Here is a 22492-nt window from a genome sequence, read left to right as displayed (position 1 = left end):
CACCAGGAGATGGTGAGTTCTAGTACTGCCATAGGCATGAAAGCCAGCTGGGTGATTTTGGGCCAATCACCAGACTCTGAGTTCTAGTCCACCTTAGGCATGAAAGCTAACTAGGTGATTTTGGGCCAATCACCAGAAGGCAGGGAGTTCTAGTCCTGCCTTAGGCATGAAAGCCAGTTGGTGACTTTGAGCCAATCACCAGGAAAGCTGGTTGGGTGATCCTGGGCCAGTAAACTCACTCTCTCTCTCTCTCAGCCCAACTCATCTCACAGTGTTGTTGTTGGGGAAAATAGAAGGAACAAGGTGGGTTGGATATGCTCGCTGCCTTGAGTTATTTGCAAAAATAATAAATGTGGGATATAAATAAATTGAGGCTATATAAAGGAAAAGAAAGAAAGAGAAGGAAGAAAGAAAGAGAAAGACAAAGAAAAAGAAAGAAAGAAAGAAAAAGAAATACAGACAAAGAGAAAGAAAGAAAAGAAAGAAAGAAGAAAGAAAGAGGAAGACAAAGAAAAAGAAAGAAAAAGAAATATAGACAAAGAAAAAGAAAGAAAGAAAGAGAAAGAAAGAAAGAAAGAAGAAAGAAAGAGAAAGACAGAAAAAGAAAGAAAGAAAAAGAAATACAGAAAGAAAGAAAGAAGAAAGAAAGACAGACAAAGAAAAAGAAAGAAAAAGAAATACAAAGAGAAAGAAAGAAAGAAAGAAAAAGAAAGAAAAAAGAAAGAAAGAAAGAAAGAAAGAAAGAAAGAAAGAAAGAAAGAAAGAAAGAAAGAAAATGACAGAAAATAAGTTAGGAAACCCTCGCCATGGATATTGTTCTTAAAAAAATATTTTGAAGCGCTTTCATCCAGAAATCCTTTCGTAACAGATAGGAATAAGGAATAATTTTACGGAGACAGTCCACAAGTCCGTTTTGCACTTTTTGGAGATACTGTGAATCAAATCTTGGCACCTTCTAGATGCAAAACATGTGCTTGAATGATGAGTTGCACACCTTCATTCTTATAAGAACAATAAAAAAAAAAAAACAGCAATCCCATAGAATTTGGGGACAAGATCTGACACCTGAACGATGATCTCATTGTCATTATCCTGCACCATTCAGTTTTGGTATGATTTCACCGGGGCTGAAATGCAGTGGGAATTTTGGCCACGGCCAGTGCAAGGGCTGGCTGTTCCCGATTACAATGTCCGAATGGCCATTTTATTTTTCTGTCCTTCTGATTGCCAACAGAGATTAAAAACAAAAGAGCCCTTGTCTTCTAGACATCACGGAAAACAAAAGACCAGTTGGGTAAATCCATCCTTCTGAAGGAGGAGAAGTCCACGGGAGAGCCAGATCCGCTTAACAACCATGTTACTCATGTATCCACTGCAGTGTTTCACTTAACGGTGGCAAGAACGGTGTCAGGGTTCCGACGGATGCCCTAATTCAATCATGAGTCTCAAGCCAAGCTTCAAAAGAAATCCAATTATTTATTAGGAGCTTCATGTGGGCGGGTTACCAAGTGAAGCCATCTCTGACCCTACGTAATTTACGCTCCAATTATGACCCTGTTTCCCCCCTCCCCCCAGGGTGTGTCATCAATCACATTCGCCAACGGAGCAATTTTGCGGGTTATAGAGACCACTCCCCTCCAGCTGCTGTGGGTAACCCTGGGAGACAGCCTTGAGAAAGATATGTCTGGAATGCACTCCTGTCTTTGGCTGCCAGCTGCTTCGTCGGTTTCCCATCCCCCTTGCCTATGGCAACTCGAGAGCAGGCCAGGGATGCTTTGCGAGTTGACAAACGGTCATAAAATGGGGGCAAACCTCACAGAACAAATGCCTCACTTAGCCACCGAAATTCGATGCTCAGTTGTGGTCCCAAGTCAAGGGCTACCTGAGTTTACAACACTTGGTCGCCACTTGCAACCTTCCCACAAGGAACATCAACGGGGAAAGCTGGATTGGCTTAACGCCCGTGTGATTCACTTTACAACCGCAGAGACTGGAATTATAAACTGAGAACTACCTGTATATCCTTTTCTACCTGAATTGCTGAGTAACCCTCTTTCTATTCTCTCCTAATCCGTTTTGCGCTGTTGGTGCGATTGTGTTGACTTTTTTCTTCTTTTATTGCTGAAGATTGTTAAAAACAAAAAAAAAAACCCTGGAATTCAGCACCGGTTTCTACGATAAAAGTGTCAGTTGCTAGCAGAATATTTAGAAAACGACGAGAGACAAAAGTGCATTATGTCTCCTTGCACCCCGATGACAGCATTACAAGAAGCTAAAAATAGGAAATAACGAACGCTTAGTGGATGCCAAACAGCAGTCGGAAAATGTCCTGTGTTTTATGTCACTTGAGATTAGTAGAAAGAGTTAATCAGGATACGCCTCTGTGTTTAGGTGTGTGTACGACAGACAGGTTTAACTAACAAAAGCCATTGTGTGTTTGTTTAAAAGCTTTATTTCCAGGCCTTGCCTTTGACAAGTTGGGTTTTGAAGCCTTGAATATTAACCTTCTGAGATGTAGAACGGTGATTCTGTGGTTTAAAAATCAGGCTTCTGCTTTTCCTCTTAAATCACAACTACGTTTGAAAGAGTTGTGTACAGGTAGGCCTCAATTTACAACAGTTAAATTTAACAACCTAGACAAGAAAGGTTGTGTAATCATGCATACTCTTCAGTGGTGGGTTTCAAAATTTTTTACTACCGGTTCTGTGGGTGTGGCTTGGTGGGCGTGGTAGGGGAAGGATACTGTAAAATCTCCATTCCCACCCTACTCCAGGGGAAGGATACTGTAAAATCTCCATTGTCACCCCACTCCAGGGGAAGGTTACTACAAAATCCCCATTTCCTCCCTTATCAGCTGGGACTCGGGCGGCAGAGAATAGATGGGGGCGGGGCCAGTCAGAATTTTTACTACCGGTTCTCCGAACAACTCAGAATTTCCGGTACCGGTTCTCCAGAACTGATCAGAACCTGCTGAAACCCACCTCTGGTAATCTTACGTCATGCTGTTTAGATCCATTTATACATATTAATAAGAATAATATACTTTTCCCCATCTTTTTTTTTAACCTCGTTCATCAAAAAGGGTTTTTTTGTGTGTGTCTCTGTGTGAGATCATCTGCTTCGTCCCCACAATCTATATCAGGGGTCAGCAACCTGTGGCTCTGGAGCCGCATGTGGCTCTTTCATCCCTCTCTTGCGGCTCTCTGTCACTCAAAATATGTGTCACAACCACCAATGTGTGACACCCGCCGGCACACGATTTATTGAGCTTTTCGACTCCCGGCAGGCAACCATGGATAAATCCAAGAAAAGAAAAGTTTCAGAAGAAAACAGAATTACATATGCTAGTTTTGTGGCCGCTCAAGAAGTAGTCAGGCACGGGAAGGGTTTTGTGGCTCCCGGTGTTTTCTTTTCTGAGGGAAACGGTTCCAAATGGCTCTTTTGAGTGTTTAAGGTTGCCGACCCCTGATCTCGATCAAGGGCCCCATTGTTACTATCTAAATTTTCTAGATCCAGTTTTAAATCCTCAGTGCCAGATTTATCTTTATTTTCCATAGTTTCTTTTAGTTCTTTAGAGTCATCCCAAAGTGACACGCTCAACGCTCAAAAGAATGAAACTATAAGCTTTCCGATGATACCGTACATGTGTGGTTTACAAAAACCCACGTCATAATATACTTGTTAGTGTAAGATGTTACAAGGCACAATTTGCTTGTGCTGCTGTCCCCAAGGTTTGTTTTTCAAAAAGCAACTGGACTTCCTTTTTTTTTTTTCCTAGAAGATGTTTCGCTTCTCATCCAAGAAGCGTCTTCAGTTCTGACTGAACGGTGGAGGATGAAAAGATTTATATTCCTTTGCAGTCGTCTGGTCGTTAGTACTCTTTCTGAGAGTGGTTGAGGCCACTTGGAGGTCACCTGAATAGTGCAAATGGTTGTGTGGACCCTTCTTGGAACTGCGGAAAGGAACTGAGCTTGGTTGTTTCTTGAAGACGTTTCATCACCAAACCAGATAACAACATCAGGGCATAAAACATCTGCAAGAAAACAACCAAGGACCCCACATTTCAACCCTTGCAAATATTCTCTTCTATCAAGAGTTCTGAAAGTTTGATAGGAGTTCTCATAAGACATTTATCGTACACCAATGTTGTAGGCCTGAATATGACCCATTTTTCTAGTTGTGGGAATTGCTTCTGGCTTTTCTAGATAATTTTATTTTAATTGGCTGTTTTCTTTCCCTGCCTCTGTATCAAGTTAGGTCGTTCACACAATCTATTGGTATATTTACAGCAAATACACAAATATACATGTATGTTTGTGTGTTTAATGTAAATATACAAATATATTTGTATATTTATCATATAGGCTCCTGGTTGTTTGGATCTATGCAGAATAAAGTGTATGAGATTCATTTCTGGTTTTTCAACTCATAAGTTGAAGCTGCAGAAAACTTAGATTTCTTTTTCCATTCATCTCTTGCTTCTAGTCTCTTTCTAAGCCTGCAATGAAATTTCAGATAAAATAGTCATAGTTCCTCTTAGATTTCTGAAGCTCTTTCTAATACTCCACTCAGGGTTGAATGTATTACGGGAAAAGTTATTTTCAGGAACTTTGCTTTTTATGACTTAAAGGCTGGGAAAGTAATCTGGCCAAAACATTACGTCTGACTTGTCTGCACTAAATTAATTCCTTATTTGGCTTAGCAGCTGATGAACTTTCTGTCTGGAGCAACTCACGTTACTCTAGACCTTGGGTGCAGTTTCCTTGCATTGAGATTGTCAGCCGAGCCCTGGACCGAAGGGATGAAGTCATCCAAAGTCATTCCTCTTTTGCGTGATTCATTGTTTTTGGGTCAGTCACTGCACCTGCCTTGTGTTGTGTTCACATTCACACAGAATGTGTCACATTCTGCGTTGCCCAAAGAAGGAAGAGATCGTTGTTATCTGAAGAGCCCTTTCGTTTATGGAAAAATTTCTCTGGCTTTGAGACGGAAAAATACCATCTTCGACATTAATTATCCAGGGAGGTCAATATGAAAAGGAAAAACAAGAATTCCGTTTTTCTTTTTCCCAGAGGCGTGAAATCACCCCAAAATAACTTTTTACTGCAATAACGCTAAAAGCTTGGTTACACAACTGAATATCCTCAAATTATTACGTCTGCCATAATTCGGTCACATACAGGCAGTCCTTAACTTATGACCACAATTGTCCTTAACTTATGACCACAATTGTCTTTGACTTTTGACCACAATTGTCCTTGACTTATGACCACAATTGAGCCTAAAATTTCTTTTCATAAAGTGAGATGTTAAGTGAGATGTTATTCATCTCCTTGCCGGACGGACTTGTTAGCCTGCAGTGTGTGAGAGAGGAAGGATGCAGAGGGTTTGTTGTGTTTGGGGAGCTGGGTCAGAATATGTATTTAGGCAGAAAATGCAACTGTCTCACGTTCTGCGTGGTTTTGCGTCTTCCCGATGGAACATCCTCGTGGGTTTAGTAAGAGCTGGCGGTAGACAATGTTGTGTGGAATTTGGATAGGGACCTTTAGAAAACAGACAGCAGATGGAAAACCCAAACAGTAAGCCATGTTGTCGCTTTCCTTTTAGAAAGCACAACCTGTGAGTTTTGGAACAGATGCAGCGGTAACTGGCTGCATGAGAAGGTGGAAGGCTGGCAAACGTTTTTGAGTTGGTAGCATTTTTCTCCCAGTTGCAAAGTTTACACCCCCAGGCCAACTCTGCCCCTTACACCTGCTAGGATCAATTGTGGTCCTAAGTTCAGGACTACCAGGGCTGGCGCAGTGGTTAGAATGCAGTATTGCAGGCTAACTCTGCCCATTGCCAGGAGTTCGATCCTGCTCAGGGTCGACTCAGCCTTCCATGCTTCCAAGGTCGGTAAAACAAGGACCCTGATTGTTGTGGGGGCAAGGTGCTGACTCTGTAAACCACTTAGAGAGGGCTGTAAAAAGCCCTGTGAAGCGCTACATAAGTGCTATTGCTACGTCTATGTCTCAGCAACACTCAAGAGGTAGTCGTTTTACGTCCTGGTCTAAGGAAAGAGTTGTCCTATTCTCGTTTATTTGCCTAAAGGGAACAGGCTTTCCCTTATAATAGACAAATCGGCTTTCTCTACAAGTCCTCTTCGGTAGCGTGACTACTTTCGATTATCCTTCTGTTCCTTTTCTTAGAGCAGGGGTCTGCAATTTAAACACTCAAAGAGCCATTTGGACACATTTCCCACAGAAAAGAAAACACCGGGAGCCACAAAACCCTTCCTGTGCCTGACTATTTCTTGAGCGGCCACAAAACTAGCATAGGTAGTTGAATTAAATGTTCTGTTTTCTTCTGAAACTTTTCTTTTCTTGGATTTATCCATGGTTGGCCTACCGGCGGTTGAAAAGCTCAATAAATCGCGTGCCAGTGGGTGTCGCACATTGGAGGTTGTGATGCATATTTTGAGTGACAGGGAGCTGCAGCAGAAGGGTGAAAGAGCCACATGTGGCTCCAGAGCCACAGATCGCTGATCCCTGTCTTAGAGGAAAATCACAATTTATAGTTCTAACACTCCTCAGGCAGGAGGATTGGGAGCCAGGGGTGTGTGTGCCTAAAGCAGGGGTTGGCAACCTTAAACACTCAAAGAGCCACAAAGGTCCTATCCAGAAGCCTCCCATTCAATTCTGGAGCCGACCACAAATCCGGTTCCCCCACCATAGAGTCTCCTCCTAGTGTGGTGTCCTTTTTCCTCTGCCAACCGGAACTCCGGTTCCCCCACGATAGAGTCTCCTCCTAGTGTGGTGTCCTTTTTCCTCTGCCAACCGGAACTCCGGCTCCCCCCACCATAGAGTCTCCTCCTAGTGTGGTGTCCTTTTTCCTCTGCCAACCGGAACTCCGGTTCCCCCCACCATAGAGTCTCCTCCTAGTGTGGTGTCCTTTTTCCTCTGCCAACCGGAACTCCGGCTCCCCCCACCATAGAGTCTCCTCCTAGTGTGGTGTCCTTTTTCCTCTGCCAACCGGAACTCCGGTTCCCCCCACCATAGAGTCTCCTCCTAGTGTGGTGTCCTTTTTCCTCTGCCAACCGGAACTCCGGTTCCCCCCACCATAGAGTCTCCTCCTAGTGTGGTGTCCTTTTTCCTCTGTCAACCGGAACTCCGGTTCCCCCCACCATAGAGTCTCCTCCTAGTGTGGTGTCCTTTTTCCTCTGCCAACCGGAACTCCGGCTCCCCCCACCATAGAGTCTCCTCCTAGTGTGGTGTCCTTTTTCCTCTGCCAACCGGAACTCCGGCTCCCCCCACCATAGAGTCTCCTCCTAGTGTGGTGTCCTTTTTCCTCTGCCAACCGGAACTCCGGTTCCCCCCACCATAGAGTCTCCTCCTAGTGTGGTGTCCTTTTTCCTCTGCCAACCGGAACTCCGGTTCCCCCCACCATAGAGTCTCCTCCTAGTGTGGTGTCCTTTTTCCTCTGCCAACCGGAACTCCGGTTCCCCCCACCATAGAGTCTCCTCCTAGTGTGGTGTCCTTTTTCCTCTGCCAACCGGAACTCCGGTTCCCCCCACCATAGAGTCTCCTCCTAGTGTGGTGTCCTTTTTCCTCTGCCAACCGGAACTCCGGTTCCCCCCACCATAGAGTCTCCTCCTAGTGTGGTGTCCTTTTTCCTCTGCCAACCGGAACTCCGGCTCCCCCCACCATAGAGTCTCCTCCTAGTGTGGTGTCCTTTTTCCTCTGCCAACCGGAACTCCGGTTCCCCCCACCATAGAGTCTCCTCCTAGTGTGGTGTCCTTTTTCCTCTGCCAACCGGAACTCCGGTTCCCCCCACCATAGAGTCTCCTCCTAGTGTGGTGTCCTTTTTCCTCTGCCAACCGGAACTCCGGCTCCCCCCACCATAGAGTCTCCTCCTAGTGTGGTGTCCTTTTTCCTCTGCCAACCGGAACTCCGGCTCCCCCCACCATAGAGTCTCCTCCTAGTGTGGTGTCCTTTTTCCTCTGCCAACCGGAACTCCGGTTCCCCCCACCATAGAGTCTCCTCCTAGCGAGGCGTCCTTTTTCCTCTACCTCTCCTAACCGAAAGCCCTTTCAATTGTGGAGCCGACCGGCGACAGGAGCCGCAGCAGAGGAATGAAAGAGCCACATGCGGCTCCAGAGCCGCGGGTTGCTGATCCCTGGCCTAAAGGGACAATCTTTCAAAGCCCTAAATTGCCTTTCTCCAGGGCACGCCGACTCCTTATATAACCCTTGCTCTCTTATGAATTAAGATATGAGTCATGCTTTTGCAGATGCTTCCTTTCGGACGGACTTTCCTCTGGAAATAAAATAATAATAATAATAAAAAAAAAACAGGTCCCACTTTGGGAAATTCAATCCCTTCCAAGGGTGCTACGAAAAACCATCCCAGATTAATTTAGGGTTATGTTTCCCGTCCTTCTCCCGTTTTTTTTAAAAAAAAAAATTGGGAAGAGTTTTAAACTCTAGCTTTATCCAAGAGTCCCTGTTTTGCAAATTTTGACGCCGGGTGGGGCGGCAAGGTTTCCCGAGCCAGCCAGAACTGACCGAGAAAATAAGGAGAGGATTGTATTCCGCCGGGCGACTTTTCAAAAGGGACTTTCTCATATTTGCTCCGTGTTATTAAATATATATATATATATATATGAATGTGTAGAGAAAGACAAGAAAAGGAAGAAACAGAATATTTCTTAACATGGGCCTCGTTTTACCCAATGGTTAACTAATAGAAACAGAGGTTAGAAACTAAAAAGGTTAAAAGGATAATGAATCACCAGTATATACGGAATTTTTTTTTTAGTACGGATAAGATAATTGTATTATTACTATGTGATTATTATTGATACGTACACTGTGATTACCATAATTGATTATTGTTGTATTCTTACTCAAAACCAATTGTAGCCAGACAACACATGGCTCAGAGAGAGATATAGAGGTTTTTTTTAATGTACATTTATTTATTTTTATTTTTTATTTATTTTTATTTTTATATGCCGCCCATCTCCGGAGACTCAGGGCGGCTTACAATGCGTTAAGCAATAGCCTTCATACTTTTGTATATTTTATCCAAAACCAGCTTATTGCCCTCACAAACCGGGTCCTCATTTTACCCACCTTAGAAAGGATGGAAGGCTGAGTCGACCTTAAGAAAAATGTACTAATAAAACATTTTTTTTTAAAAAAAAAAGAAAGAAATTGCTTCCACCACGATTCAGGCTGGGCTTATTCATTTCAGATGGCCAGAGGTAATAACAGTAACAGAGTTGGAAGGCACCTTGGAGGTCATTTAGTCCAACCCCCTGCTAAACGCAGGAGTCCTGTACTAGGGATTCGAACCGCCGAACTGCCAACCTTTCTGATCGACAAGCTGATTAGCCACTGAGCCACCTAGTGTGTGTCAGCTGGAGCACGTGCCACCTTGCCAAAGAAATATTGGAAGAAACTCCGTGGGTTTGGGAGGAGGTGAAGACGATATTATATTCCGTTGAGTAATTATTATATTTTATGGGCTCCGTTTCAGTGCAGGTTACTATGGCAATGACTGCGGCGACTCCGACGTCTTTTCCTATGAGCAACCATACCCGGGAGCGAGTCACGGTGGCCAAGCTTACGCTGGAGAACTTTTATAGCAACCTCATCCTGCAGCATGAAGAAAGAGAAACCAGGTATACGAGGCCCCGTCCTCCTTTAACGGCAATTCTTTGATGAGGATTAGACGTTGTATGGGGACCTGCTGTTGGGGAGATCCTTGGGTGGGGAGAAGAACTGCCTGGTGGGAACCAAAAAGGATCTGCGGGATCCTTGGTGCTCTCTGAGCTTGCTGGTTTTCTGACCCAACTTGGTAACATCATCAGTGCTAGAAGGGAGTGGGGTTTGCAGGGAGGAGGAAGAGGAGGAAGAGGAGGACTGCAGGGTCCTTGATGCTCTCTGAGGTTGGTAGTTTTCTTGCAGACGTTTCATGACCCATCTAGGTAACATCATCAGTGCTAGAAGGGAGTGGGGTTTGCAGGGAGGAGGAAGAAGAGGAGGAGGAGGACTGCGGGGTCCTTGATGCTCTCTGAGCTTGGTAGTTGTCTTGTAGATATTTCATGACCCAACTAGGTAACATCATCAGTGCTAGAAGGGAGTGGGGTTTGCAGAGAGGAGGAGGAGGAGGAGGAGGAAGAGGAAGAAGACAAGGAGGACTGTTGGGGGGTCCTTGGTACTCTCTCTGAGAGTCGTAGTTTTCTTGCAGATGTTTCATGACCCAATTAGGTAACATCATCAGTGCTCCTGTGGGGTTAAATCGTTAAATGAAGAGGAATAGTGTGTAATGTTATAATGTTAATCCTTTTAGTCTTTACTTAACCAGAAGACCAAGGTAGGTTTTGTTCTCGGGCACTACCGTTGTTACTCTACAAACACACCTGTTGACCAAGCGTATCTTGCACCTTGTTTGCCAGCTGCAACCTTATCTGGGTTTGGCCACGATCGTCTAACCTTTGGCAAATCTTCCGTTTAGACTTTTACAGTGCAATTTGCATGAAGAGTTGGCTGGGGAATTCTGGCTGTTGAAGCTCCCCCGTCTTAAAGTTGACAAGTTGGGAAACTCCAGGACAGACAATGATGCCCGGTGTTCAGACGTCGCCCTAAGCCACGATATGACTTGCTTGGTTTCAATTGTTGAACTGGATGCAGCATTTTGCATTCCTTCAATCCATCATGGAGACGTGGACCATGACTTAATGCGATGCTTGAATTTTGTCTCTTTCCTTTTTCTTGATTTTGGATTATCATCCAGGAAGCTGAGGGAGAATTTTTTTATGCCCAGGTTGTCTATATAAATAAACCCCCTTTCCCCCCCCCACATCTCATGTACCAATAAAGAGATCAGGATGAGAATTTGGATAATGCAACAGGGGAAGAATTTTGGAACGAGAAAGTGGCAACCTCCATAATTATTAACTTGCCTGGTGTTGTGTAACTCAAACTTTGGACCCATGTTTCTGTGTTTGAGGTGTGAAATAACCCTCTTTTTCAATTCTAAAATAGAATAGAATATTCTATATTGACCAAGTGTAATTGGACTTGGTTTTCCCAGTTGCAATGGATGGCTGTGAAATTTGGACCACAAGGAAGGCTGAGCACCAAAGAATGGAGGCCTTTGAACTCTGGTGCAGGATGAAGACTCCTGCGAGTCCCTTGGACTGCAAGGCCATCCAACTGGTTGGTCCTAGAGGAGATCAACCCTGACTGCTCTTTAGAAGGCCAGATCCTGAAGAGGAAACTCAAATACTTTGGCCACCTAATGAGAAGGAAGGACTCCCTGGAGAAGAGCCTCATGCTGGGAACGATGGAGGAAGAAGAGGACAGCAGAGAACGAAGTGGCTGGATGGAGTCACTAAAGCCGTCGGCGTGAGCTTCAATGGACTCCAGAGGATGGTAGAGGACAGGAAGGCCTGGAGGAACGTGGTCCATGGGGGTCGCGATGGGTCGGACACAACTAACAACAACAAATTGGACACCCAAGGAATTTGGTGCAGGAGCTCTCCGTATCCATACAAGCAGCAAAGTCATAAATCATAATATACAATCATAAATCATAAGGTACAAGCAACAAAATGAGAGCCATAAGATACAAATAGGAGTAGGTAATAGGAAAGACGAGAAGGATAATAATAACAGAGTCATACTACATGGTTAGATGTCCTTAGGCGTAAGACAGCACTGTGGGAATTATGTGTTTAGTTGAGTAATGGCACAGGGGAAAACCTGTCTTTGTGTCTAGTGGTTTTGGCATGCAAATTATAATAATAATAATGTCGGTTGTTTCATAATACGTGATTTGTACTTCCAACTTAGGCAGAAGAAACTTGAAGTAGCCATGGAGAAAGAAGGCTTAGCAGACGAAGAGGTAATTCAGGCACTCGTAAAGCTGAAAGTTTTTAATAGCATTGTTTGTTTAGGATTGTTACAACCCTTAGTGATTCAGAAAAACTTGCAGGACAAAATTTGTGTGTGTGTGTTTGTTTTAATAACATCGGCCCGAAAAAAGTCAACAGAAGGAAGCGGTAAATGGAGGAAAGGGCCAGCAAAGGGGAAAAAAAAAAATCAGAATATTTTCAGATATACACACATATGGTTGGTATTAATGGAACTGGAGTGTGAGAAATGCTTTGTAGGTAAATATGTAAAATAGTAGCAAGGGCTCCTGTGTTAGAACATTCGTGTCATGTTGACTTTAACATTTACAAGATAAGTAGCTTCCTCATACACACACACACATACACATTTAACAAGTGGTTCTCTGCCCTAATGACTGGCCGGGTGGGCGTGGCCATGGTGGGCGTGGCCATGGGTGTGTGACAGGCAGCATTCGGCTTCCTGCACGCCCCTGGGAGCAAAAATGGGTTGCGGAGGAGGGATGCACTGCCCCCCGCACACCATTTTGGGCCTAGGAGGCGTCCTTGCACTTACCTGGGAGCCAAACTGGGGCGCGTGGAGACCAGGGTGGGTTCTACTTACTTTTACTACCGGTTCGCAGCGGGGCTGCATACACAGAAGTGTTTTGTTGACGTCAGGGTCGGTGGGCGGAGCCTCCCGCTGGTTTTACTACCGGTTCTGTAGAACCGGTGGGAACCGGGGGCAACCCACCACTGGTGGAGACTCCTGGAAGGGGCGGGGTGGAAAGGGGTGGGGCCAGACAGCAATTTAACTACCAGTTCGCCCGAACTGGCCTGAACCGGCTGAATCCCACCACTGCGATATACATATGATATACATATACATATTCCTCTATACACACAGATAATCCTTAATGTATGACCATTGGGACCAGCGAACATAAATCAAGCACTACCCCATAATTTTCAAATAAATTAAAATATTAAAACCTTAGCGGTCCTTCTGCCAGGAATACACAAGCTTTATAAACAGCGACTATGATAGTCAAATTAAACTAAACTAACTTCTCCTTTGGTGCAATTAACAGCTAACCATTTGTGGAAGTTTAACCAATGCATTGCTTTCTATTGCAGCCATATATATCACAGAATGAATTACTGCTGCATTTTATATATATATATATATATATATATATATATATATATATATATATATATATATATATATATATATGTTTAATAATAAGAAAAACAAGGGTATATCTGTACTTCCTCCAAATTATATGCAGTTATTTATTATTATTATTATTATTATTATTATTATTATTATTATTATTATTATTATTATTATTGAATTTGTATACCGCCCCCCTCCCGAAGGACTCAGGGCGGTGAACAGCCAAATAAAATACATATAATACAAATATTAAAAAAGCATTAAAATACAATTAAATAATTGGCCCGGAAAACAAAATTTAAAACACCCCAAATTCATAAGACAAATTTAAAATTGAAGAATTTTAAAATTTTAAAAAAGTTTAAAAGAGAGGTTAGGCCAGGCCGGCCTGCTGGAAAAGAAATGTTTTGATGGCATGCAGTGCTATCGTATTTCTTCCTAGATGACGACGTTAGGACTTGCTTGATCACGCCTGACATTATATTCGTTGTTTCCATCAATGTAAGATGAGGCTTGTTTTGTTCGGAGCCTGTGGACAAGGGATAGCTCTCTCTTTGGCCTGGAGCGCGTAAAAAAGCGGAAAAGCCTCGCGTTTAAATTAGTATATCATGCCATCTTGTGGTTTAGAAAAATGATTCTCAAAGTGTGGCCAGTCTTTTAAAGAGGACGTTTTGTTGCCCCCAGAAAAAGCTTCGGCGATCTCAACACGCCCGCAAAGAGACTGAATTTTTAAGGCTGAAGAGGACGAGGCTGGGCCTGGATGACTTTGAATCTCTGAAGGTGATCGGAAGAGGGGCCTTTGGCGAGGTTAGTGATCTTAAGTCTTAAGAATTGTTTCCCAGGACGTTTTCTTGATAGCTTTGCTGAACCGACGTCATGGAGTGGTTTGAAGGCCAGAACAGAAGGAATAACAGAATTATAGAGTTGGAAGGGATCTGAAGCAAATGTCAGATTAACAGATTAACAGAGTTGGAAGGGATCTTAATAGTAATTTCCTGTAGCCAATCTTTAATTTTTAGCCAATATTTTCGAGCCTCTGGACAGGACCACCACATATGGTAGTATGTTCCCTCTTTCTTTTTACATTTCCAACATAGGGGGCTCATTTTAGGGTACATTTGGTCCAGGGGTCTGCAACCTTAAACACTCAAAGAGCCATTTGGACCTGTTTCCCACAGAAAAGAAAACACCGGGAGCCACAAAACCTGGGTGGGCGTGGCCAACTCGATGTCATTCATTTCCACCAGTCACATGACACCCTAGCCACCCTTACCCAGCTGGTCATTAGGACAGAGAACCAGTTGTTAAAAAACACTGGGAGCCACAAAACCCTTTTGACATCTCTCCCTCCCTCCCTCCCTCCCTCCCTCCCCTTTCTCTCTCTCCCTCTCTCCCTCTCTCTGTATCTCTCTGATTCTGCCCTCACAACTTCTCCATCCCTCCGCCGTCACCCTTGCCTTCTCAGGCCAGGCGAGGAGTGACTGGGAGGGGAGGACGAGGGGTGGGGTGGGGCCAGCCAGTGGTGGGATCACCCGACAGGGAGCCACAGCAGAGGGCGCAAAGAGCCGCATGCGACTCCGGAGCTGCAGGTTGCTGACACCTCCCACAACTTCCGAAGGCAACTTCTGTTGCTCTCAGTATCAGAAAAATTCTCCTTATTTCCAGATTGAATCTCTCCTTGTTCAGTTTTCATCCATTATTCCTTGTCTGGCCTTCAGGTGCCTTGGAAAACAGGTTGACCCCCCCTCCTCTCTGTGGCAGCCCCTCAAATATTGGAAGACTGCTATCATGTCTCTCCTAGTCCTTCTTTTCATTAAACTAGAAAAGAAACATTCAGTCATATGACCCCCCCTACCTAGCCACACCCACAGGAAAAGGCAGGAAATTTTTTGGAATTTCCACCTATCTACCCCCACTCCCTTCGTCAGTCGCCCCCGTTTCCCCTCCTTAGTGGCCCTGGCCCTAGCCCTGCTTCCTTCCCCACTACCGCCTCTTTGTTCGGGCTGCTTACCTTCCACGGGGGCTGGTCCAGAGTCCAGAAGACAAGATGACTAGAGTTTTCGGCGCCCCCCCCCCCCCAGCCAGTCGCCACTGCTGGAAAGCGGCTGGCAAAGAAGCCTCCATTCAAGAGCTGCTTTGTGGCTGCAGCAGCTGGCCTCAGGCCGCTGAAAAGTACCGGAGGTCGCGGAAAAGGCTGCTGCTGTCCCATCGCCACCATGTTCTTCGCACATGAGCATCCCATTGGACTTGCAAGGCAATGGGATGCACGTGCGCGAAGAACATAGCGGTGACGAACATGGCGGGTGGGGCGAGCGAGTGGCTACCGGTTAGGCGACCTTGGCCAAATTTCTGCCAATGGTTTGCGCAAACTGATGCGAACCGGCTGAATGCCGCCTCTGGTGGTGACCAAAACTGGATGCAATATTCTAGGTATGGTCTTACTAAGGCTTTATAGAGTGGTGTTAGTACCTCCCTTGATCTTGATTGAATCCCTCTGTTAATGCAATTTAGGATTGAATTGGCTTTGAGAACAACCGGATGTCAGGTCTCAAATAAATTGCATTTCCAAACAAATGGTCTTTGATGAAATCTTTCATTTATTGAGCACAACAATCTGTCCCCGACTCCATCGTAGTCAGCACTTACCTTCTGACCCCAAACCCTCCCTTTCCGTTCCCCAATTCTCTGCGTCTCATTGGCCATCTTCCAAGTCACTCTCCCCATATCTACTACTTCAGCTCACAGGAATGTCCCCCCTCCCATCCCATCTCCTAGGGGATAATATCTTCAGGGAAAATAAGTAGGTGAAGAGTCAAGCGTCCTCTTCTCTTCCTTATGTCAGCACTGGAGTGAATGTAGTTTGGAGTGCTGACACCGGAAAGGAAAACTCGTTTTGAATTTAGTGCTTTGAACTTGGAAGTCCACGATTCAAAGCTCCCCTTTTTATTAAATCCACAGGTCCGATTAGTTCAGAAAAAAGATACGGGTCATATTTACGCCATGAAGATATTGAGAAAAGCCGACATGCTGGAAAAAGAGCAAGTACGTCTTTGTTTTGTTTCCAAATATAACTTTAAAGCACCTTCAAAGCTGTCTGTAAGCCATGTCATCTGAAGCTGGCATTTTCAATGGCTGGATCTTTCATTCCTTTGGGGAAGCTTTCACTTTTCCTGTTTTTCAAAAGTTAAGGGTAAGAAAAGGAGTAGGACACCTTTAGGAGACAATTCAACCCCATTTCCTTCCTCGAAGTCCAGAAACGGGCAGTATAAATAGACCCAAACCAAACCAACATCAGCACAAGCTCACGTGCGAAATTTCCAGGGTTATCAAAAGAACTGGGGGTTTCCTTCGTTTTCTTGGAACGCCTTCAAAGAAACCTATCCGTTGGGGGGGGGGATAGAAAATTGTAACATCACTATATTCTCCTTCCTGAACTTTTCTGGCAGGAGGAAAAAAAAAATGTTTAACTACCCTTTAAATCAGGGGTGAAATGCTACCGAACCGGTTGTAACAAATGTGACTGGTTCGCCGAACTGGTAGTAAAAATGCTTTAAAAAGTAAAAAAAAAAAAAAAAATGTTCCGACAATCAGCTGTGACAATCAGCTGTGCCGCGCAATCCTCAGAACTTTTAAAAAAACTTTTTAAAGCATTTTTTACTACTACCTATTGGGGGAAGTCTGTTTTTGCTCCCAGGAGGCTTCCCTGAAGCCTGCTAGGACAAAAACGGAGGGTGTGTGTGGGGGGGGGGGTGAAAGAAGGAAAGAAAAAGAAAGAAAGAAAGAAAGAAAGAAAGAATGAAAGAAAGAAAGAAAGAAAGAAAGAAGAGGGAGGGAGGAAATAAAGAAAAGAAAGAAAAGAAAGAAAGAAAGGGAGGGAGGGAGGGAGGGAAGAAAGAAAGGAAAGAAAGAAAGAGGGAGGGAGGGAGGAAGAAATAAAGAAAAAGAAAAGAAAGAAAGGGAAGAAAGAAAGGAAGAAAGAAAAAGAGGGAGGGAAGAAATAAAGAAAAGAAAAAAGAAAGAAAAAGAAAGGGAGGGAGGGAGGGAGGGAAGAAATAAAGTAAAGAAAGAAGGAAAGGGAAGAAAGAAAGAAAGAAAGAAAGGGAGGGAGGGAAGAAATAAAGAAAAGAAAAAAGAAAGAAAATAAAGGGAGGGAAGAAATAAAGGAAAGAAAGAAAGAAAGAAGAAGAAAGAAAGAAAGAAAGAAAGAAAGGTGGTTTTCTGGAAGATGATTCATTACCAAACTAGGGAACATCATCAGGGCTAGAACGGAGTGAGTGAGTGAGTGAGTGATTGAGGAGTAGTAGTAGTAGTAGTAGTAGTAGAATGATTGAGCTTGGTGGTTTTCTTACAGATGATGCATTGCCAAACTAGGGAACATCGTCAGTGCTAGAAAGGAGGGAGGGAAAAGGAGAAGGAGGAAGAGGAGGAGGAGGAGGATTGTGGGCATCCTTGGTGCTCTCTGAGCTTGGTGATTTTCTTGCAGATGGTTCATTACCAAACTAGGGAACATCATCAGTGCTATGGTAGAAAGGAGGGAGGGAGGGAGGGAGGAGAAGGAGCTGTGAGATGTCCTTCGTGTTCTCTGAGTTTAGTGATTTTGCAGATGTTTCATGACCCAACAAAGAGGAAGAGGAGGAAGATGACTGTGGGGTCCTTGGTGCTCTCTGAGCTGGGTGGTTTTCTTGTAGACATTTCATTACCCACCTAGGGAACACCATCAGTGCTAGAAGGGAGCGGCGTTTACACTTTTAATGAGATGTTTCCAAGAAAACAACCCAACTCAGAGGGCACCAAGGACCTCACAGTTCAACCCTGAGCTAAAAATATTCACTTCTACCGGTAGAACCAGATATCTCCAGCTTTGGAGGGTAGGAGACAATCCGATGATTGTTGTTGTAGTCCAACCTATACTGAGTACCTTATGAGTTAGGAAAGATTGCCTTACACCTAACAGCAATAAAAGTTTCATTGCATTGAAAACTGTTTATGTACAAACTTGTTTGGTAAGCAAACCCATTTTTTAACTTCAACTTTGATTTGATTGGCCGTGTTCCTCTTGCAGGTGGCTCATATACGAGCAGAAAGGGACATCCTCGTTGAAGCCGATGGCGCCTGGGTCGTGAAAATGTTTTACAGTTTTCAGGACAAACGCAACCTTTACCTGATTATGGAGTTTCTTCCAGGAGGTAGACAATTCCGTGAAATTATTTCATTGACTAATTGAGAGCGGTGCGGTAGCCTAGAGGTGGAGCTCTTGCCTCACAATCAGAAGGCTGTGAGTTTGATCCTAGGTAGAGGCAGATATTTCTCTCTCTCTCTGAGCACAATGAGAATATATCCGCTGAATATATCGAAGGCACTTACCCTCTTCGAGATTAGCAAAAATGTACCCTAAAACGAGCCCCATATGTTGGAAATGTAAAAAGAAAGAGGGAACATACTACCATATGTGGTGGTCCTGTCCGGAGGCTCGAAAATATTGGCTAAAAATTAAAGATTGGCTACAGGAAATTACTAACGAACAATTAGACTTAGAACCGGAACTCTTCCTATTGGGGATCTTCAAAATATATATATATATATATATATATGTGAAGGGCACAAAATATCTAGTACTACACATATTAACCACTGCCAGGATTGCCTACGCTCAACGTTGGAAACAGCCATGCACACCCGCAGAGAAACTTGTCATACAAAAGGTCATGAATTGCGCAGAAATGGACAAATTAACGCTGAGTCTAAAAGATAAAGAGGCATTGATATTTTACAATGTGTGGGAACAGTGGTATAACTGGATAGAACGGAGATAGATTAAAGATAGATAGTTATTAAGTATAAGTAATAGATAAAATAAGATTGCAAATACGCACAATTTAATTTTTGTAAATAATGCACGAATTATCGTCACAAGAAAAACACCACAAATAGCTGTTGTTGAGTGAAATAATTTTTTATGTTTTTAATGTAATAAAATCTTAATAAAGGGTATTAGAAAAAAAAAAGAATATATCCGCTGAACAAAACTCCGCATTGGCGACAGGAAGGGCATCTGGCTATTTCTTGCTTTTTTGCAGCTCGACACCAGCATAATACAGTCTTGTGTCTCCCTGATTCAGGTGATATGATGACTTTGCTCATGAAGAAGGATACGCTGTCCGAGGAGGAAACACAGTTTTATATCTCAGAAACCGTGCTCGCTATCGACGCCATTCACCAACTGGGGTTTATTCACAGAGATATCAAACCCGATAATCTTCTGCTAGATGCAAAGGTATCTAATGTTCAGACATGTCCATTCTTTTGTGTCCTTGTGTCTAGGATAGAATGTCTCAGCAACGTGAAGCTGGGTGGACTTCAACTCCCAGAATTCCCCAGAATTAAAATTCCGGAAGTGGATGTCCACTACTTCCGGAAGTTGAATTCTGGGAGTTGAAGTCCACACAGCTGAAGGTTGCTGAGATTTTTTTTTTTTAATTTAAAAAACAAACTTTATTGAATTTAAAAATATTAACAAGAAAAAAAGAGAAAATATACAGATTTTCTCACTCATAAAATTTACATTTTCCATCCACAGTTACACTAACATACTAAACACATATATACAAATATACAAACATGACTTATTTACCTATTCTATCTATCTGACGGTGCTTTTTTTTTATTATTATTACTTGCATTTCCCCTAATTTTTATCTTTACCCTTTTTTTCCTTTGTTTTATCCACTTATACCATCTATTCCATACTATAAAATATTTTGAGTCTTCCTTGTATTTTAGTTCAAGAGTTAATTTAGCCATTTGCTGAGATTCTTAAACACGATTCCGGCAGATATCTGTGGCACCCTCACCCCCTTGGCTGAAATGGTTGGGCTACGGTTGGCTTTGGCATCCCGCTTCCTTTTATGAATACAAAAAATCTCCTTGAAAATCGTTGAAATAATGAGCTGGCTTATTATTTCTATAAGAATCGAACAATTGTAATACTACATAATTAACTAATTTGAGGATAGATGTAAAAATAGAGGACAAGGGGTATAATATAGAAGAGAAGAGAAAAACCGAATTTGCTTAAGATTAGAGATGAGAATGAAGGGTAATATTGGTTGTTAAAAAAAACAGATGAGAAATAAATATGGCAAAAAGGAAATATAGAAATGGTAAATTTAATTGAAAGGACTAAACACTGTTTACATTTGTGAATTGGCCAAATACTCTGTTAAAAAAAAATACATTGTATGTTTGTATGTGTGTTTGTCTAAAAAATAAAAATAAAACTTTTTTTTAAAAAAGAAAACCATTGAAATAGATAGATAGATAGATAGATAGATAATAGATAGATAGAGATAGATAGATAGATATAGAGATAGATAGATAGATACACAGAGAGAGAGACATATAGACATAGAGAGAGAGAGAGAGAAAGACATATAGATATAGATAGATAGAGAGAGAGAGACATATAGAGATAGGTAGGTAGGTAGGTAAGTAGATAGATAGATAGATAGATAGATAGATAGATAGATAGAAAGATAGAAAGATAGATAGATATTATTACATTTTATACAGTTTTATCTTTTAATATTGTAAGCCACCAAGAGTTACTGTGGCCAATACATTTTACAAATAAAAGAGTAATAAAAGTAATAAAAGCTTCAAATCCATTTGCGTGTCGATTTCTCAGACATGATGAACTTGCAATTTTGTGCTTGGCCTGCTTGATGGTGAGATGAAAATCAGGGAATATCTCCAGAAGTACATATTTACATCAGTCATCTGGATCAATCACATGAGTAATGTTTTCTTCCTGTAGGGCCATGTAAAACTCTCTGATTTTGGGCTATGCACAGGTTTAAAGAAAGCTCACCGAACTGAATTCTACCGAAACCTTACGCACAATCCACCGAGTGACTTCTGTAAGTACTGCAAATTCCAGTTTAACGATAAATATTGCGCGTGCTGTATTGATGGAAGAGAATATTTGGGGCTCGGGGTCGAACGGTGGGGTCCCGGGTGCTTTCTGAGCTTGGTGGTTTCCCTGAAGACGTTTCATGACCCAACTAGGGAACATCATCAGTACTAGAAGGGAGTGGGGTTTGTGGAGTGGAGGAGGAAGAGGAAGAAGTGGTATTGAAGGAGAGGAGGAGGAAGAGGAGGAGGAGGAGGAGGAGGAGGAGGAGGAGGAGGAGGAGGAGGAGGAGGAAAACAACTGGGGTCCTTGGTGCTCTCTGAGCTTGGTGGTTTCCCTGAAGATGTTTCATGACCCAACTAGGGAACATCATCAGTACTAGAAGGGAGTGGGGTTTGTGGAGTGGAGGAGGAAGAGGAAGAAGTGGTATTGAAGGAGAGGAGGAGGAAGAGGAGGAGGAAGAGGAGGAGGAGGAGGAGGAGGAGGAGGAGGAGGAGGAGGAAAACAACTGGGGTCCTTGGTGCTCTCTGAGCTTGGTGGTTTCCCTGAAGGTGTTTCATGACCCAACTAGGGAACATCATCAGTACTAGAAGGGAGTGGGGTTTGTGGAGTGGAGGAGGAAGAGGAAGAAGTGGTATTGAAGGAGAGGAGGAGGAGGAGGAGGAGGAGGAGGAGGAGGAGGAGGAGGAGGAGGAGGAGGAGGAAAACAACTGGGGTCCTTGGTGCTCTCTGAGCTTGGTGGTTTCCCTGAAGGTGTTTCATGACCCAACTAGGGAACATCATCAGTACTAGAAGGGAGTGGGGTTTGTGGAGTGGAGGGGGAAGAGGAAGAAGTGGTATTGAAGGAGAGGAGGAGGAAGAGGAGGAGGAGGAGGAGGAGGAGGAGGAGGAGGAGGAGGAGGAGGAGGAGGAGGAAAACAACTGGGGTCCTTGGTGCTCTCTGAGTTTGGTGGTTTCCCTGAACACGTTTCATGACCCAACTAGGGAACATCATCAGTACTAGAAGGGAGTGGGGTTTGTGGAGTGGAGGAGGAAGAGGAAGAAGTGGTATTGAAGGAGAGGAGGAGGAAGAGGAGGAGGAGGAGGAGGAGGAGGAGGAGGAGGAGGAGGAGGAGGAGGAGGAGGAGGAGGAAAACAACTGGGGTCCTTGGTGCTCTCTGAGCTTGGTGGTTTCCCTGAAGATGTTTCATGACCCAACTAGGGAACATCATCAGTACTAGAAGGGAGTGGGGTTTGTGGAGTGGAGGAGGAAGAGGAAGAAGTGGTATTGAAGGAGAGGAGGAGGAAGAGGAGGAGGAGGAGGAGGAGGAGGAGGAGGAGGAGGAGGAGGAGGAGGAGGAGGAGGAAAACAACTGGGGTCCTTGGTGCTCTCTGAGCTTGGTGGTTTCCCTGAAGATGTTTCATGACCCAACTAGGGAACATCATCAGTACTAGAAGGGAGTGGGGTTTGTGGAGTGGAGGAGGAAGAGGAAGAAGTGGTATTGAAGGAGAGGAGGAGGAAGAGGAGGAGGAAGAGGAGGAGGAGG

The 22492-nt window shown here is 43.7% G+C and overlaps 1 protein-coding gene across 2 annotated transcripts in view; it reads left to right on the top strand.

Annotated features, from left to right (window-relative positions):
- STK38L (serine/threonine kinase 38 like) overlaps window positions 1-22492 on the top strand; it is a 42955-nt gene that overhangs the window by 7404 nt on the left and 13059 nt on the right. Inside the window, exons 2-8 of one of the 2 annotated variants that reach the window (XM_087873452.1) lie at window positions 9519-9663; window positions 11840-11891; window positions 13742-13864; window positions 16016-16099; window positions 18120-18243; window positions 19177-19331; window positions 20871-20973. In XM_087873452.1, the coding sequence (XP_087729578.1) occupies window positions 9530-9663; window positions 11840-11891; window positions 13742-13864; window positions 16016-16099; window positions 18120-18243; window positions 19177-19331; window positions 20871-20973 (775 nt within the window). In that variant the 5' untranslated portion in view covers window positions 9519-9529. The remainder of the gene's footprint in view (window positions 1-9518; window positions 9664-11839; window positions 11892-13741; window positions 13865-16015; window positions 16100-18119; window positions 18244-19176; window positions 19332-20870; window positions 20974-22492) is intronic. The other variant, XM_087873451.1, reaches the window with a different exon arrangement.

The sequence above is a fragment of the Pantherophis guttatus genome, chromosome 7, assembly GCF_059756535.1.
Source record: "Pantherophis guttatus breed Tessera chromosome 7, ASM5975653v1, whole genome shotgun sequence".
In the NCBI taxonomy this organism is placed as follows: domain Eukaryota; kingdom Metazoa; phylum Chordata; class Lepidosauria; order Squamata; family Colubridae; genus Pantherophis; species Pantherophis guttatus.
The sequence above is the reverse complement of the archived record's forward strand: the minus strand, read 5'-3'. Positions and strand labels throughout refer to the sequence as shown.